Consider the following 20,199-nt stretch of genomic DNA (forward strand, 5'->3'; position numbering starts at 1 on the left):
TGTCGCAGTTTGGTGACGTAACAGCACCAGTCAATGGGTCGTGTTTTAAAAGTCAACGCCAGGTGGCAGCACATCACCTAAATACACTTAAAAGGAAAAACCGCTCTGTTGTTCAGTGGGTGATACCACTGTGTCCATGTGTGGGTTATTCCTGACCATCCACTTAAAGTGGACGACACCATAGTTTAGAGCAGGGGTGTCAAACTGAAATGACCTGCGGGCCAATGAGCGTCTAGTCTGGTTAAGAGGGCAAGGGTTAGGGGTCAGTCTGGAGAAAAAAGTGAGGAAATAATATGAGCTTAAAACTATATAACACAATATTACATCATCATATCGCAAAATAAAGATATTTATGATGATATTAAACAGAAGTAAAGAAAAAGTGCTGGATACGAAATCATGCATACTTCACAATAAAATACATTTATGATGCCAACATAAAAATGTATTATTAAATAACTCTGAACTTGATTAAATATTAATGTTGACAACTGTAATTAAAAAACACCAAAGAAGCATAACTTAATGTTGAATGTAATACATTGAATAATGTGATAATTACAAGCTAATAAGACTATGTCTTATTGTTACTATTAAATATATTTTTTATTACATTCTATAAAGCGTCAAACAACTGTGTAGCACATCAGTGAAAACTGAAATGAAAACATTGTGCACCGCTTATGGATAAATAAATCAAAAGTCACGATCTTAAATCTGTTTGACCAGATTTAAGATCAGATTTAACCACATTTTGTGGTTAGAAATCTGTTCTCAAGTTCTTTTATAAAGATCATATGTCAGATAACAGATTGGGATGTGGTGACCTCACTCATCACCAAACTGGTTTTCAAGACTCAAAGTGTGCAGTTTATTCAGAATTATGACTTTTCAAATTTGATTTTACATACCTCAATATTAAATGTATATAAAGAAATGAAAAACATCTTTATTGTAAGCCTAATGGCAGCAAATTATGAAAATCAGTGCCACATAAAGTGTTATTTTCTTTCTTTTTGTCTATCCACTGTATAACTTAGCTTTAATGGATTTAAGACAGATAAATAAATAAACGGTTGTAGTTAGTTGAAACATTTCAGTATAGTTTAGTAAATATTCTATACTTTACGACAATATTTACTGCCAGGTCTTCTTTTTTTTAGGTTGCACACATAATCTGAACGATATGGGTTATTGAATACAAAATGTAAAAAAAGGATTGATCTACATACTGTTTTTATTTATATTTTTGGTGGTTGATGATTGATGCCAATTAATGAACAAACCTAAAAAACAAAATACACATGTTAGTGTGCCAGATTGTCGCCATTATTAAGTTTATTTAAAGGAACACTGTGTAGTATTTATGGGTTTATATGACCCAAAATCCACTTTTTTTTATACATATTATGTGCTCCTACATTGTCTAGTCGCTGTATAATAGTTTTTGTTTCATTTTCGTAGTGTTTCAAAAAGTCATGTAAAATAACATGGTCGCGGGCCGCGGTTGCATAGCCACTGTTAGCAGAGAGACGCCATGTTTCTACGGGAGCCTGTAAGGACAAACGCGAGAGAACAAATCAAGCGTCTCTTTACTTGTAGCTGAAGTCCCGCCTCCTCTCTCTCCGCTTCGTCTGCTACGGCCGCGGTAGCTCCGCCCTCTCCCTCGCCTCACGAACCTCATCTGCTGACACGGAGAAAGACGACGAGGACGACATTTGACCAGCTGAGGACACCGTAGCGCTCAGGGAAGGGAGGGGGTGAGCAGAGGAGCAGTTCTTTGTTGTAAATTTCAGCCTCTCCTCTAGATGGCACTATAAACTACTTATTTCACCTTTAGACTAAAGTAAGCAAGTTGTCTTTATAACTCACTAACTTTATTTTGAATGAATTTAACTCATGTCAGTGGTATCAAGCCATGAAGCCATTTTTGCTAACCATTTTTTATTTTTTCCATATTATACATATATATATATATATATATATATATATATATATATATATATATATATATATATATATATATATATGACTCAGGGTATGTTTGCAGCTTTATAGGTCAGTTTTTACAGTCGTACATTGATACTAATTAAGACTTAAGATGTTTACGCGTCTTTGTCGTGGATGTGAAGTCTCTTGAGTTTATATCGGTTTCGGGAATGACTCACGTAAAGTGACCTCTGCTACAAACATCTCTCTCTCTCTCTCTCTCTCTCTCTCTCTCTCTCTCTCTCTCTCTCTCTCTCTCTCTCTCTCTCTCTCTCTCTCTCTCTCTCTCTCTCTCTGTGGGTGTTTTTGTTTTTGAACATTTCAACCTAAGTCTGAAGAAATGAACGCCACAATAATCTTTACAGATTTACATGCTGCTCCACTGTCACCACTGTCCTGTGAAAGCAGAGGTTAAACACATACATCTGTTTTCTTTCTTCCTTTGTCATTCATCAGCCGTCCTCCTCCTCCACCCCGTTAAATCTCTATCAGTGGAGTGTTTTACGCATTGTTGTAGTAATTCATAGGAGCCTTTGGCATGTCCCATCTTGTATCTGATGCTGCTGCTGCTGCTGCTGATGATTACTCTCAGACCCCCCAACAATTAGGGTGGGCCCAGGTTTATTGTTTGAGTTCAAAGGTGTCTGAGTTGAAGAAGGGATTAAGAGATTTCCCTCTCTTTACCTTAGATTGACCGTTTTAGTGTTGAGGCACATCCACTGCCTACTAAAATCCATGTGTCCTAACATGTGATCATTGGAAACAACTTGATTCTGAAAACCAAAAACCTTTCTGTAAATATAAGAAAGAAAATCCGCCACAATATAAGAGACAGTTTCCAGTTTTAATGGAGTTGATTGGTGTATAATTATGTCAAAGATAAATCAAAAAAATCATTCAACTGTAAAACTGGGACAATGTTGGGATTTGTTTTGGCTAATATTGCTCATATTTAAACTTTTTATTTTCAGAAACTTGATAAATGCTGCATTTATACTTATTTTTAAATATGTTTTTGTCTTTAACAAGTTAATTTAACAAACTGTTTAATATAACAGTTTAAAAAAACACTTCATTTTATTGATACAAATGTTCCCCCCAGTCGATTCCATGTGGCACACCATCAGTTTTTGTTCTTTAAAAATACATTTGAATCATTTGTTTTATTGTGAACTATATATACACGATTCCATACCTCTTTTAAAAATTCTGTGAAATATTATCATTTCTAATATCATGATGGAATGTTAATTTGACAAAGTTTACTTCTTTTACAACCTTCTTCGTTTAAGATTCGTTTAAGTTTTTACGTCAAATTTATTCAGGTCTCAAACTCAATTTAATGCGAGTCACCACCTTTGAAATGTTGTGAAACATTGGCCCAAAAATATTGTTATTGCAATGTCATAATGCCACTGTGATATATTCAACTATTGATCAGACGCTCATTTTCCTCCAGGTCCTTTGAGTTTGTGTTTATCTGGCACTGGCACAAAATTGAGTCAATGAGTGTTGACCATTCATGGGGAATGGGAGATATTTTACCTAATCATTTTATGAATCTTTGACTGAATGTGCGTGTGCTGTCATATCATTGTTGAACAATAATATATTTTTTGGAAACTTTGTTTATTGGGGGTTTGCAAAATCATACAATTGTATGAAAACATGTAGAAATAATTGTCAACCCTTCCAGCCGCAGTTATAGAGCCAAAAAACAAACACAACAAAAAGCAGCTGATTTAACAGGACTTCCAAACATAGAACAAAGCAGTGCCGGCCCAAGCCTTTATGGGGCCCTAAGCTGACTTTGTTTTAGGGGGACTCCACTTCCACCACCTCGGAACTGATGTTTGACTGTTATCGATACAAACAGTAACGGTATTATCTGAATTAATTATAGTTATGTTATTTACTCCAAACCAGTGTCACGCAAGTATTAATTTGCACTTTGGCTTCTGCACTTCAGCTCTAAGTGTGTCGATACTGACCTTGAATTAAACCTGTTAACCTGTTTAATGACTTAGAACAGACGTGCAAATGTGCAAGTCATCAACTCCAAAATAATAAGAAACTGAATAATATTTTATCAGATAAAAAACAACCAAACTTTGAAGTAAAATATGACATGGTTGCCCTGACTTTTTAAAATCGGCATTGATTGGTCTAAAACCTTAATGGTCAATTGAAGCCCACTTTGATCAGTGGCTCATCAGTCGTGTCCAAACAAAGGACCCAGTGATTGGACACTTAAAGTCCACACCCCAAATATCTCATTACTGAAATAGAGAATTGGATTTCATGAAAGGACACCGATCCATCCTCATTCTCACTCCCTCACTCCCACTCGTTCTCCCAGGCTTCCCAGCTTCGCTCGATCCCTCCTGCTCCTCCCCTGACACACACGCAATAAAACCAATTCCCAAAATGCCATCCAGAGGAAAAGCGCACGGCGGCACCAGGCTGTGCGCAACGCAGCGGCAAACTGTGAATGGATGATAATCTGAGTGAACAGAGTTGAGTGTTTTTAACTTCTCTCACATCGAGAAGACATTTTATGAAACAACCACATCTCCGATCTTACATCTCGACGTGTAACAGCCGCGCGTAAAAATTGGATTTAAAAATGGTGAGCAGCGCCCTGGCGACAGTGACGACCCTCGTGTCTCTGTGTTACTGCGCGTTGGCCACACACGTCGCCTTCTCCAACTTCTCCACGGACAACGAGGTGCGATCCAGCTTCATCCAGCGGCGGCTGCGGAGCCAGGAGCGCAGGGAGATCCAGCGGGAGATCCTCTCCATCCTGGGGCTGCCGCACCGTCCGCGGCCCCTGCACCTCCACACCAAACACAACGCTGCCCCCATGTTCATGCTGGACCTGTACAACACCATCTCTACTGACGCGGGACCACACGGTTATTCTTATTACAAACCCGTGTTACCGACCCACGCTTCGCCCATGGTGACCACTCAGGACAGCCGCTTCTTAGTGGACGCGGATATGGTGATGAGTTTTGTCAACACTGGTAAGTTTTCCAGTTATTATATGACATGTATGAGAATAACGTCAGTGTAATGAGCGTGGATTTTTATTAAAATTCTATTCTCTCTAAGGACAAAGAATAATGGATAATCAATTAATTAAATACCAACTATTTTGATAATTCATTTTTTAGAATTAAAATAAGTTCCCTGATCTTTCAGCTTCTGAAATGTGAACATTTTCTGGCTGCTTTGCTCCAGAAAACAAACAAATATTTGATGTTTGTTTGTTTGAGGTTAAATTTTGAGGTTTGGGAAACAGAGATCAATATTTTTCAACATTTTCTGGACCAAATAACAAATTGATTCATCAAGAACGTTTGAATAGAGAAATTAACATTTTATCAAGCCAATAAACTATTTAATGGACCATATGATCTTATTTTGTTTTTTTGTTTAAAAATGTTCACTATGATATCCTTTGCATGTTTTTGTGTAATGTTTTTGTCACAAAATAACACTTTACACTTTGGTAACATCGTCTTTTAAGAACATAAGTAACATCGTTTTGTAAGAAATTTTACATTCATTCATTACCACCGCTCACAAAGTAACCCTAATACTGCAGCACAGGGAATTGATGCAAGAAGATAATTATAATTATAATAAAGTTTTAGCTTTATTTGTGAAGCATTTTATAGCCACGGTAGCACTGAGAAAGTGTATGTCATTGTGAAAATGTCTGACATTGTGGCTTTTAGGTCAATTTCTACACGTGAAATCAAGCTTCATGCATTCAGAGTAAATGTTGTGACCATGTGGTTGTATCTGATTTCTCCAGAATCTCTTCAAAGCTCAAGGGGGAGGATTTGCCATGGCTTTGTTTTGCCTGAGTAGGAACTAAACAGGCATTTGTAAATCCCCCCGTGAGTGAGAGACACGTTTATTGCCATAGTTATCTCTGGTATTGCAGGTGTGTGAGTGTGTGTGTGTGTGTGTGCCCTCCTGTGTCTGTTTGTCTGGAGGGTGTAAATCTCAGCAGTCACAACTTGTGTAAATGAGACCAAGTCAAGACCAAGACCAGACTGTACGGAGACAGAGACAAGACCACGTCTTTTAGGGACAGGGACTGGATCAAGACTCAGAGAGTACTGGGAACAAGACAGGGACAATATTTGTAGGGTATTTCTAAGTGAAGACCAAGACCAGGACGTATATATATATATATATAGAGCAAAAAAGAACAGGACTTTTAGGGATCAAGACTGAGTCAAGACGAAAGCCCAATTTATACTCCTGCGTAAAGTGCAGAGTCCTCTGCGTCGAAGCAGAACCTGTCGAAGAGCCTCTGCGTCGTCTCCGACTGCACGGTATATTTTTTAAGAGCTGCGATTGGTCCTCAGGACAGGCCGAGCTAAGCTGCTCTGTGCCGGCTCACAGTGAGCACCGAGCGTCCACAGAGGGCGGAGCTGAACACCGCCGACTTCGTTGCTGCCGAACTATAAATACGTCATATCTTAACACACACAGCACATGTTTAGACTCTAAATGGCCAATTTCTCGCCTCAAATTATCTTAAAACTGCGTTCCGTCACACAGAAAAGTGACAGAAAACGGCCGCTGTTTCAACAACAACAGTCTTTCTCCCTCGGACGCCATTGCTCACTGTAGCCAAAAGCACAACAACCTTGCGCAGCGACCCCTACTGATCGGGCGGGAAATTGCAGCGCCTATCCGTCACCACGACGCAGAAGTATAAAGGCTCGAGTGGTCTACGTGGTGACGCAGACGGATAACGCATTACGCAGTCGGAGAAGTATAATGTGGCCTTAAGACCACAGCAAAAAAGGCAAGACCAAGAGCTTTAGAGACTACAGGTCAAGACGAAGACCAGAGAGTACAAAGAGCAAGACAAGAACAAGACGTTTAGGGACTGAGACCAAGTCACAACCAAGACCAGAGATCAATGAGAACAAATCATGACCAAGACTTATAGGGACCAAGACTGAGTCAAGACCACAGAATACAGCAAACAAGACAAAAGCATGAGTTTTATATAGAGTAGGTCAGGATTAAGACCAGAGAGTACAGAGAACCAGACTTAAGACTTTTAGGGACTGAGGCTCAGTTAAGACGAGGGAGTATTAAGACAAAGACTTTAGGGAAACAAGGCAAGACCAAGAGTTTTATAGACTAGGAAAGATCTAGATCCATCTGATCTAGATCAGAGATCTAGGTCCAGAGAGTACATAAAACGACGGGGACTGAGGCTGACCAAGAAACTACTGAGACGAAGTCAAGACCAAGACAGGACTGATCGGTCTCTATTTTACAGATCAACAGAACGTTTATTTACTATAATAATGTGAATAATGGGAATGTGAGAATTCTAAATCACGACGTGCATGTTATGTCAGCTAATGTCAGGAAAAAACGTTCTTACTACCTATATAAGTTGTAGATAAATGTTTATGATATGAATTATGATAAAAAAAAAAAGGATCAGCACAGCACAGGTGGAAGTTAAGAATTACTCACATGCTATTGAGTTAATTAAATACAACTCCTGCCTTTGTTTCCCTTGGAGATCCTGCAGCAACTCCAATGTTGCTACGGTGAAACAGGCAGATGTCATGATGCCTGTGGCTCATGGCTGGATGTGGTTACATCCAGAACCAAACTGTCTTCTTTACTGCTCTACTCTGCCTCAGGTCCCAGGACGGAGGTTATAGGTCAACGTGAGGAGATAAAGTTTGTACATTAGGAGACGTCTCTATGAAATCTTAACCCATCTGTTTACCATTGACATTGAGATGAAGCCTTTAACGGAGGATCTGTCAAGTGAGCCCTAACCACGTAATTAATGCTAAACATTTGGAAACTGTTACAAAAAAAATCTAAAATGCATTATATAAAATTTTATGTCCTTAGCTGTGAACTTCTGACTTACAGTCTGTAGCTAATGAGATCTGGAAACATTGTTTCTGGAAACGAGTAACAGATTTATGTGGTTCGACATCTGAAGACTTTGATTATAAGGCAGAAGGAGGAGGAAAAAGGACACATTGTGTTTGTATTATTTCTCTCTCAAGCTCACCACGGCCTCCGGTGCTGGTGATCAGCGGAGTTTTTAACTCATGCTCCCACATTGTGCTGGATTGGCTCAGTCTAGGTGGTCCTCGTGTGATCGCTTCAAGCCTAAACTGGATTTTTTATTCCTTAGCAAAGACCACAACTTCCAGTGTGAGGGAGAGCTGTCGTTGAGCCATCGCAGCTTCTGCCTGGACTAGGTATAAAGTGCACGGAGACAGTGGTTTTTAAAGAGCTTATTTAATTGTTTTTTAACTCAACAGCCACATTTCTGGCATCACGTATTCAGACCCTGTTTTCCGTGTGTTAGATTGTGTTTGGGAGCTTGTGTCATCGCCCTGTAAAGAGATGCATGTTCACGGCTGCACATGCTTACTTCAGTTTGAATGTCAAACCACAGGTTGTGCTTCAGCATCACAGCAGAAAACATTAGTCTCATTGTCAGCAAACAACAAGACACAAGGCTGCTGTTGTGCAGTTGCTTCTAAAATGTGCTGAATATAGTTCTGAGGCGTTTGCTCTAAAGCTTCATCATCAAAACTCCAATTTGTGTTAAAAATGCATAAATTCTGCCCCAGATACATCTGTTACATACTATCGCGCCATTTCCAAGACCAAACAAAGGCATTTGAAATAAAACTAGCTCTGTTTTTTCTTCAGAAGTCAGATGTAATTTGAGTCCGTAATAACAGCCCTAAAAACATCTCTGTTTGCTTTGTTTTACAAAGTACTATTAATGAGAAACAACACTTGTGAACAGTCAGACAAGGTGGCAAATAGTGATCACACGGTGGAGTATGTGGCACAGAGTTTAATGTGGATATAGCAGGATATGCAGAGACAGAGACCTTTTAAAAAAATGACGACCCGTCATCTTCCACAACTCACAGCTGAGAACAAGAAGATCAGACACCAACACGAATTCTCAGTTTTACTTCAACCATGTTCGAGGTTTCATCACAGATATCCTTTCTCTTACTTGTCAACATTGCTGTTGCTTGTTTGTAGTATCCCCTGAAACTATGTACATAACTGCAGAGCATCAGCTTCCTGCTTATACCGGCACAGGCAAGCCCAGTGTACCTGAAATGGTCACATGATTACTTCTTATATGGAGCTGAAACACTTGCCTGGAGAAAGGTGTTTGTTAAGGCCACATTATACTTCTCCGACTGCATAATGCGTTATCCGTTTGCGTCAGACGCGCTGCAATTTCCCGCACGATCAGTAGGGGTCGCTGCGCAAGGTTGTTGTGCTTCAGGCTACAGTGAGCAATGGCGTCCGAGAAAGAAAGAGAGAGAAAGACTGTTGTTGTTGAAACATTGGCCGTTTCTCACTTTTCTGTGTCCCGGAACGCAGTTTTAAGATAATTTGAGGCGAGAAATTGGCCATTTAGAGTCTAAATATGTGTTGTGTGTGTTAAGATATGACGTATTTATAGTTTGGCAGCGGCGTTATCGGCGGGGATCAGCTCCGCCTCTGTGGACGCTCGGTGCTCACTGTGAGCCGGCACAGAGCAGCGCTATCTCGGCCTGTCCTGAGGACCAATCACAGCTCTTGCCGTCTCCGTTGTCCCTTGACAGAGTGACGGACACTTAAAAAATATTTCGTGCAGCCAGAGACGACGCAGAGACTCTGCGTAACCTACGCAGAACACTTAACGCAGGAGTATAAATTGGGCTTAAGTCTAGTTGCTTTTTTGCCTTTTTTTCTATAGAGCTCCCCCTACAGTTGTGGAGTACATATTTTTACGACACCACCATTAGCATCCATCCATTGTCTACCACTTTATCCTCGCTGTCATGGATTTGTGCTTCGTTTTCCACGGAGCTGGCGAACACACGTCATGGAGCAATTTCTCATGAGACCTGAGACTTCGCAAGACCTCCTGATTCTGAGGAGTCCGGGTTAGTGGCCCTGATCTCGCAAGGCTGGTTTTCCACTAACAGACAGTAAGAGGACAGGTGACAGCCGCCAATCTCCCCGCAACAAGACATTTAACCGTCAGCCCGAAGCTGTTGAATTAGAGTTAAAAACCCTGCACAGTTCTGCTTTTGAGGAAACTTTAAAAACTGGAACTGCTGTGGATGTAGTCGAAGTCTCCCCTGGCTACAGCTGCTGAAGCCTTTGCCTGGAGATGAGTACACTCACGTTTAATTCATCACAACATACCTTCAGAACATGGGGAGGGTTTAAAGATGAAGAAAAGTCACTGGCTTTCATTAAACTCTTTCAAATGGTGGAAGAATGACCACTTCATGGAAGAACAGAAGGAGCATTGTAGTGGTGAGAAAGAGCTGGAGAAATGTGTTTGTCCTGCTAAGCTGATCTGTAGGTAGCATAAGGAGATAAGAAGAATCACTTTTGCCCAACGCGAAAAATCTCATTAACTTTTTCCCATTATTTGTACTTTACGCTTAAATGAGTATCGTGTGGCCGTTCTCTTCACCCCCCCCGTCCTCTGCAATGGATTTCAAAAATAGCACAAAAGAACAGAAACAGTTTAGGGTGCAAAAATCCCTGAATTCAGGTATGCAATATTTACTTTAATAAAATAAGGCAAAACACATGGCTGTCATGCTGAATAATAAATTTTTTAAGTATTATTATTCTTCAAGATCCCATTTTTCATCCATTTTCAAAGTTGTGTCGCTGCTGAAAAGGTGTTGCATCTTGAAACCACCCACGCTGTAAAAACTCCCACTTACTCTAAAATAACAGTAAGTTAGCGATACGTTGTGTGGCCCTGCAGCGTCAGAGGACGTCTGAAGGAAGTTTGCATATCTGAGGTCTGATCTCTGCAGCTAATGGTCTCTAACGTAAACAGACCAAGTCCTTACCAGCAATTATTGCTTTCATAAAAACACCCCTGGTTCGCTTCCAGCATTTAATTGCGGTCAAACAAATGACTCGCAGGGTTCAGAATGCACTGCTCTTAAAACGACGAGCGGATTGTGTGTCGTTAGAAGTGTTTTTAGAAGTCTTTTGGTGCGTGTGTGTGCGTGTGTGTGTGTGTGTGTACGTGCTTCGATGTCAGGGCACGACTATGTATAACCGTTGGTTTCTGCTTAGTAAAACACTTGCGAACGATGAGCAGAGACGAACTGTGGTTGATGTCATGATGATGTCATGGTGAATGCCACTGGGCAGGATGTGTTTAAAGTGGCTAATCGCTGCCCTGCTCTGGTCTGCACACCTTCACCAGAGACCTCCACTGCTCTTTCCAAGGACAAACACATCGACTGACGCTGTAAAAACACGACACTGGAAAAGCTCCAGGGAGCTCCGGGGTCTTTTCTGACCACCGTTCTCCTGGAAACTCTGAGCGTGAGGGTGAGCTTCAGCTGGCTCAGGGCGGGCCCGGAAAACCCCACTACTACACAGTCGGCCTCCGCTACCGCTGCTTCACTTTATCCTCTACAATCAGAATGAAATCACTGGACGGTACATACATGGCAGAATGATCAGGGAGGTGTGGGTGGCACAGGCCCTTGTTAGCTAAGTCACACACGCATTTGTGTGGCTCTCGTTACTTTATGTGAGTGTGTTTGTAGAAGCACACGGGGCGCTGTGGTTTTCCGGGCAGTGCCTTAACGGGCCTTTTCTTGTGGTCAGCACATGTGTGCAGTTTAAACAGGGAACCAAACTCAGCTCAAACTCAGTATGTTTTTTTCCTCCCCCCACAACGGCATGTATGGCAGACTCGACGTGATGTTTAGATCAACCCCTTCGCCGTCGGCAGCCAGATTTTTTCCTATCTCAGTACTTCAGAGATGTGGTTCAGAGCGACACACGTCAGAGAATCCCTGACAATTAAGTCAGATAACACAGACACTGACTGGTTTACCATCTGATTTTACTCTGCGGCTTGGTTTTTCCACATATGTACAAACTTTCCCTGTGAGGCGTAGGATATTATTACATTGTATGTGTGTGTGTGTGTGTGTGTGTGTGTGTGTGTGTGTCAGCTGGGGAGAAAACAATCAACCACTAACCACAGACGGTTTGAGGACGGCAGAAGAAAAAGCCTCGATCAAATCAAGAGTTGACTCACAGATGCTAATCCTTCACATAAACCACCTGTTCCTCAGACCTGCTCTTACACCATATCCTCTCCTCTTATTCCCCCCACAGTGGACCAGGATCGGGATCTCTTCTACCAGCAACATCGGAGAGAGTTTCGCTTTGACCTTTCCCGTATCCCAGAAGGAGAGGCTGTCACGGCAGCAGAGTTCAGGATTTACAAGGATTTCATCCATGAACGCTTTGAGAATGAGACGTTCAAAGTCAGCGTCTACCAGGTCCTACAGGAGCGTTCAAAAGGGTATGGGTGTTATTATTATTATTATTATTTTCAGCTTCCAGCATATGCTGACATCAACCCCTTATTTGTCTGAGACTTTTGCTGTGTTTCCATCATGGTACGGTTTGGTTTGGTACAGTATGGTATGCTTTGGAATGGTAAAGCCCTTAATCATGCTTGTGTTTTGACTGAGTAGAGCACCTTTACTAGGGCTGTGGGCTGTGACCGATGGCTGCGTCAGTGAGTTGTGCAGTGTGATGATGCACTGGTGCATTATGGCGTGTTTCAGTTCAGTACAGTAAGTATTTTTTGCTTTTCCAAAAACAAGGGTACTGAACCAGCCCACTCTTCTCTTGGGGTAACAGAGTAATGGTACGATACCAGTGGAGCTAGATCCACGACAGTCAGCAGCAACATCTTCAACACCTGCAGTCTGTTCTTATACAAAGCTTGATGTCTTGTTGAGACGAACGGCCACAAACTGAGCAGAAAAAAACAAGCTGCTGGACGTCTGTTGTACTTTGTGTTGTTGTGTGCTGTGTCACCATTTATGTCATGGTTCATACACAGCCATCAGGTACAGCCCACACACCCCGGCTACAAAGTAAAGTTACTGTTCTCAGTCAAAACGTGTAACCCTGATCCAGGGCTTTACCGTTGCAAACGTTCCCCTCAGTGGAAACACTGCCTTTGTATCCTATGTCAGCTGTTCCCAACAACCGGTCTGTGGGTCGTTTGGTACCGGGCTGCACAGAAAGAATAACTAACTAACATTATTTCCGTTTTATTTATAATCGGGGTCTGAACAATGTTTTATTTAGAAAAATGACCAGATTCCCTCCCGAGGGAGATCGCTGGCCAGAGTGTTTGAATTACGAGAGCCGCTGCAGAGATTTCTCTCAGAAAAGAAGTCACCACTGGCAGCACATTTCAGTGACAAGGAGTGGGTTACTTGTGCGACGTATTCAGCCGACACACCTACACAAAAATAAGTAAATGAACTAATGGCCAAGACCTCTCTCTCTCCCGCCCGTCCACGCTCTCGGCGCATACTGATTTTGATGAACAAACAAATGCTGAGCGCTGATCAACAGTTTTGTGCGAGCAATTTGAGTTCACAACTCTTGTTCCAAATATGACAGACTTCATTCAGTGATTGAAACAAATATATCAACATTACCAGCTGTTTTGTGTATCTTATTTTGAAGGCACGTTTAAGTGTTACCATAGCGACCAGAGAGCGTTAATGGGTATTCAACACTAGCGTCCATCCAGTAGTGTACCGCGGGGTTTCAGGCAGGGCCTTCAGTAAAAAAAGAGAACACACACAAACAAAACCACACACAAAATACATTATCATGCACTATATGCACCAACACGAATGAGACAGTTGATTTGCAACAACCATAGCGCACATCACTGTGCATTATAACAGATATATGCTACTGCAGCATCACCACCACATCTGCTGTTATGTCACTCAGAAACCGAATTTCACAAGCCACCACATGACACAAAAAGAAGCTTCCATATAAGGTTCTCGGGGTAACACACAACTTCAACGGATTCAATAAAGTGTAATATATATATATATAAAACACCACAATAACTGTATGGTGCCCCCCAAGCTCCCCGCAACAAGTCATTTAACCATTATAATGACCCAGAAGCTGTTAAATTAGGGCAAAGAAATCCTCCAGCCAACTGTGTTGTCCTTCATTTTACCCACTGATTATTTCTGCTGTTAGTGTCAGCACTGGAGCTGTTTGCACAGTCATTAGTCTCAATTACAGAAACAGCACAATTCTCTCAAGAGTAAAGTTCAGTCTCACTCAGTTAGAACAGGACGGTCCCCATAAGACCTGCATTTATAACATATAACCACAAATAACACTGTCAAGCCTCCACATGTCATTCTAGTCTTTACTCTGTACATAGGTGGCTGTTCCTCCGTGTTTGTGTCCGTCTCACTGACTGTCAGTGTTTTGTCTGTCAGCTTCCGTGTAACTCTCTTGTTTCACACCATATCTGACAGTGTATAAAAACAGGACAGATGTTCTAATGAAGAACAATCGTACTGTTCCTCATAAATCAAACCTCCACCATCAACCCAAATCATGGATGCTCTGTTCCTGTTTGTCTGCCTCAAGTTAATGAAGAGGAGGAATCATATGCAAGCAGTAACAAACAAAAACAAATGAAGACTGAATAAACTAGAGATGCATGAGTAAGAAGACACAGGTGAAACTAATAAGACACAGGTGAATCACATTAGGTCGGGGCAGACAATCAAGAGTGAAGCAGGTCAGGAAGAACAACTTATTAATGTATGGACACAAGGAAAAACTACAAAATGAAACAAGGAACAGAAACAGACAAATATAACTAAAAAGCTAAGTTTAAAGAAAACAACAAAACCAAAGAAAATCAAATATGGCGACACAGGATCTGTTGGTCTACTACGGCCACATTTGGTAAATTTAGGGTGACTAAGTTAATCTGGATTTATCTGCCTATAATGATTTCAAAAAAGTGAAGTCACAAACACATTTTCTTTATGGACTTTGGTGTGGGGAGTGAGTGAATAACAGAGCTACCAGAGATACTGGTAGCTGATCGACAGTCAGTGTGGATTTTGTGTCATTACGTCAGATCGTCTCTTCTAAAATGTTGAACTACCGTTTTAAGTCCTTTAACTGTGACAGTGTGTTTGGTGATGGTGTTCAGGGCAAAACCCTCATTGTCATTCACAGACACAAAGACTATTACACACAGACAAACAGGCATCAGGACCTGAGGAGAGACGTCTGTGGGTCTCAAATTGAGTCTGTAAACAAATCTATTGTCAGTGAAATTTGCCCCTAAGTGACGCTTTGGTGTGAACGTGTGGGGAGTCGTCTCCAACATTCAGGTTGTTACTTGGTGTTTAGAAATATTTTTTTAAATTTTAGACTGACTGAAAATGAATCTTATTTCATTTTAGTAGTGAATAGTCTACATCTGAAACCTGAAAATACGATGTATATAATGTTTAATACTACAAGATAAATAGACATCACGATAAAACGTATCAGTTGATACATTTTTAGATAGAGTAAGATTAAGTTTAGCTACCGAGTGAAAGTTGAAGATACCAGTTTATTATTTACAGTAAAATTCTTTACGGACAAAAAAACCCAACAAATATCTAAATTACATTTACCATTTGATAGCGATTATGTGTTTGCACAAACATTCATTTGCTATATATTGAACCTAAATATTGAAGAAAATGACAAAGCAATATATTATGTTCAGTCCTAAGTACAAATAAAGAATACAACATCAAACACATGAAACAATGTAAAACTAGTTAAATACAAGATATGTTGAAGCTTTACAATAGAAGCACATGTTTAGATACGATTTACACACTGACAGTGAGGGTTCTAATCTGGGTTCCTTGGATAAACTGTTCTGCAGAGTTCTTATGTCATCACAACCTTAAGGCCACATTATACTTCTCCGACTGCGTAATGCATTATCCGTCTGCGTCACCACGTAGACCACTCGAGCCTTTATACTTCTGCGTCATGGTGACGAATAGGCGCTGCAATTTCCCGCCCGAACAGTAGGGGTCGTTGTGCTTTTGGCTACAGTGAGCAATGGCGTCCGAGGGAGAAAGACTGTTGTTGTTGAAACAGTGGCCATTTGTCACTTTTTTGACGTATTTATAGTTCGGCAGCGACGTTATCGGCGGTGATCAGCTCCGCCCTCTGTGGACGCTCGGTGCTCACTGTGAGCCGGCACAGAGCAGCTTAGCTCGGCCTGTCCTGAGGACCAATCGCAGCTCTTGCCGTCTCCGTTGTCCCTTGACGGAGTGACGGACACTTAAAAAATATTCCGTGCAGCCGGAGACGACGCAGAGACTCTACAACAGGTTTTGCGTCGACGCAGAGGACTCTGCGTAACCTACGCAGAGCACTTTACGCAGGAGTATAAATTGGGCTTTATACAACCCTTACCTGAACTGTCCGTTTAAAATGAATCTCAGGTTGTCAATCATTTATTCTAAAGGTTTTATTATAAACAAAGCCAGTTATTCCTATATATTCTGTCTGCACAGTGGACGTGTACATCCGCTTCGACACGTTGACCGTGTGTTATTCTCTCTCCACAGTGAAGTGGAGCTGTTGCTGCTCGACCAGCGAGATGTTTGGGCTGCAGAGGACGGCTGGCTGGTTTTTGACCTGACCCCCACCAGTAACCTGTGGCTGGTCAAACCTGAGAAGAACCTGGGTCTGCACCTGGTCCTGGAGGACGGACACGGTCAGTCTGTGCATCACGGTCGCGTTGAAGGATCCACTGGAGCATTAACTGTCTGAAGAGAGTCTTTGTGTGGAATTATGATTAACTGTTGTGATGAAGGATTGTTAAATGCTGTGGTTAAAAAAGGAAAACCACATGTTGAATAAAGTCTCAGTAGACACTATGAAAGAGTTTAAATTATGACTATAGATAGATAGATAGATAGATAGACAGACAGACAGACAGACAGACAGACAGACAGACAGACAGACAGACAGATAGATAGACAGACAGACAGATAGAAAGATAGATAGATAGACAGACAGATAGACAGATATATAGACAGACAGACAGACAGATAGACAGATAGATAGCTAGATAGATAGACAGACAGATAGACAGATATATAGATAGACAGACAGACAGACAGACAGACAGACAGACAGACAGACAGACAGACAGACAGACAGACAGATAGATAGACAGACAGACAGACAGACAGACAGACAGACAGACAGACAGATAGACAGATAGATAGCTAGATAGATAGACAGACAGATAGACAGATATATAGATAGACAGACATATAGATAGCTAGATAGACAGACAGATAGACAGACAGACAGACAGACAGACAGACAGACAGACAGACAGACAGATAGACAGATAGATAGACAGATATATAGATAGACAGACAGATAGACAGACATATAGATAGCTAGATAGACAGCCAGACAGCCAGACAGACAGACGGACAGATAGATAGATAGATAGATAGATAGATAGATAGATAGATAGATAGATAGATAGATAGATAGATAGATAGATAGATAGATAGATAGATAGATAGATAGATAGATAGATAGATAGATAGATCACAGACATAGAATAAGACATTACTAACAACTTACTTTACAACTAACACCGATGTTTGTTAATTCATTTGTAGTTTTTGTCATTTTTATTCGGCTGCTTTCGACTCACACATTTTCCCCTCCATGTCTCCCCCTGTAGGCCGGAGGAGGAACCCCCGTCTGGCTGGGTTGGTGACGGGCAATGGACCCCAGGACAAGCAGCCCTTCATGGTCGTCTTCTTCAAAGCCAGCGAGGTTCGATTCCGCAGCGTCCGTTCGGCCCACGGCCACAAGGGGCGCCAGTCGAACCGCTCCAAACCCCAGAGGACTGTTCAGGATGCACTAAAGGCAGTTGAAGCTGCAACAGGTGACTATACTGTTTAGATCTATGTCTACAATATTTTGCTGTGTACTTTGATGCTTTGCATGTATTCATCTTTGTTTATTTCACTTTCAGAGAACCTGGGCTTTTCTAAAGAGGGATGTAAAAAACACGAGCTGTATGTCAGTTTCAGGGATCTGGGATGGCAGGTATAGTACATTTTTCTCTATTTACTTAGGCTTATTTTTTAATTTCCAAAATAAATGATTAACAAACCCCTTTTGCACTGTTGTTTTCCTCTGCTCAGGACTGGATCATAGCACCAGAGGGATATGCAGCATACTACTGTGAAGGGGAATGTGCTTTCCCACTCAACTCTTACATGAACGCCACAAATCATGCTATAGTGCAGACTCTGGTACGTTCCACACAAACAATAATGACATCACCTCTTTTTTGAGACTTCTATCATACAAATGTGTTATTCCTAATCAAATCAAGGAATTGCATTTCTAAATTAAGACAAACATATTAACCCAACCAACCAATAGGAAACTATTTAATATTTAAATCATTTTTAAACATTGGTTTCAATTATTATTACATTATTATATTTTTAGGTTTAAGTGTATTCATATCAGTATTAGTATAACACAAGTATTTTGAAGTTTAGTGATTATTCATCAAGCCAAAATATCTATAACTTGTATATGTATATACATGTATACAGGCATTATTAATGAATGTATATATATATACACACATCAACATTTCATTGTCTAGCCTCAAATGGAAATGTAACTCTTTCCATAACGCCTGATGTATTTCACATGTTCCTGTCCATTGTTGTTTCTTCTTCACTTAAAACATTTTGTTTGGGAGGACTTTATCTCATGTATGATTCTTCTAACCTCAGGTGCACTTTATCAATCCTGAGACGGTGCCTAAACCCTGCTGTGCTCCCACACAACTACACGGCATCTCCGTGCTCTACTTTGACGACAGCTCCAACGTCATCCTCAAGAAATACCGCAACATGGTGGTCAGAGCCTGCGGCTGCCACTGATCGCTCATCCTCCTCCTGTGAGTTTTTGAAGAACTTGGAGGGCTTACATTGGCAGAGGAGGAGGACGTAGGGACGAGATGACCAACTCTTATTCTGGAGGACTGTTTTTATGAGCAGCAGCTGGGGCCGCACATGCAGTATAAACAACTACAGCGGACCAGTCACAACTATTGGTCACTGAGAAAAGGCCTGAATGAAAGACTGTTATAGTGCGACAAGTACAAATGCACTAAAAGGAATCTCAGCAGCGTTGAGTCACTTGAAAGACAGTTTGCTGAAAAAAGTCATAGAAAAGGTTTCAACCATCCTTTGTTTGCAGAGATCATACAATTACCAGCCATTAGGTACACATTTAACTGCTAATTCATTTTTTCTGATAATGATTAAGGTGATCCATTCAATAGGTGCATAAAGAAAGACAGTATCATTGTGTTTGTTAGGTGATTAACAGTCCTTCTTGTGTCCACTAGATGGCAACTTGATAAACAAATATTATTTACATGAATCTAATGTATGATGTAAAACAGCTAAACAGGACACAAGATGTGTCCAGCAACCACATAAAGACAGGGGCAGCTTATTAAGTCAAGTATTTATTAACTGACCAATAAGGATCAAGAGTTTTCACGACTTTTACCAGATACAAACAACAAACATATGACAAGACAATCAAATTATTCATTAAGTGTAAAGGAAAGAATTTGATCTTTAGATGTGTTGCCAAAGGCATCTTACAATACTCTCTTACACAAAATAGTCCGATTGTCTGAGTTGCGTGAAGTTTAACCTGCAGTTAAAACCTGAGCGATAAAAACATCAACAATGTTAGCAAACACGCTAACGAACGTAGGTTCAAATGACTGCTGTCCGCTGCTACGAGCCATAAACAGCTAACATGTATGAAAGCGTGAACTCTGTGGCTCTGGTCAAACTACGTGTACTTGTACGCCATCACTAGAGAGGTGAACAACTAACAAGAGACGTGATGTGAAGTGAAGAGAAGTTATCCCCTCCTCTCTTTGCTCAATTTACATATGACACAAGCACGTTAGTGCATGCACATAAATCCTCATTAAAAATGCATTGGAGGGTATGTTTTTCGAAAAAAAACTTTTTTAACATGAGAGTCAATGGGAGAATTTTCGGGCGATTCTCCACGTCAGTCAAATCGTAGATACACTGATAATAACTACCTTTGTTAGCAGAGACGACTGAAATGAATAATAGTACTAAGGATCTTTGGAATTGCTGAGGAAAAAAATTTATCTTTCTCCTCCTGGTTGGGAAGGCGTCGCCCAAATCGTTC

At 41.0% G+C, this 20,199-nt stretch overlaps 1 protein-coding gene across 1 annotated transcript; it reads left to right on the plus strand.

Moving 5' to 3' along the window:
• Positions 1–4,615: 4,615 nt before the first annotated feature.
• Positions 4,616–18,893, plus strand: LOC310925920 (bone morphogenetic protein 7-like; the record flags this gene model as incomplete). The annotated part of the gene is made up of 7 exons (XM_083887986.1): positions 4,616–5,015; positions 12,196–12,385; positions 16,524–16,672; positions 17,666–17,872; positions 17,963–18,036; positions 18,135–18,245; positions 18,744–18,893. 7 exons carry the CDS (start codon positions 4,616–4,618, stop codon positions 18,891–18,893), a joined length of 1,281 nt encoding a protein of 426 aa, XP_083744112.1.
• Between the last annotated feature and the right edge of the window lie 1,306 nt (positions 18,894–20,199).

The sequence above is a fragment of the Microchirus variegatus genome, assembly GCF_963457635.1.
Source record: "Microchirus variegatus genome assembly, chromosome: 4".
NCBI lineage: Eukaryota > Metazoa > Chordata > Actinopteri > Pleuronectiformes > Soleidae > Microchirus > Microchirus variegatus.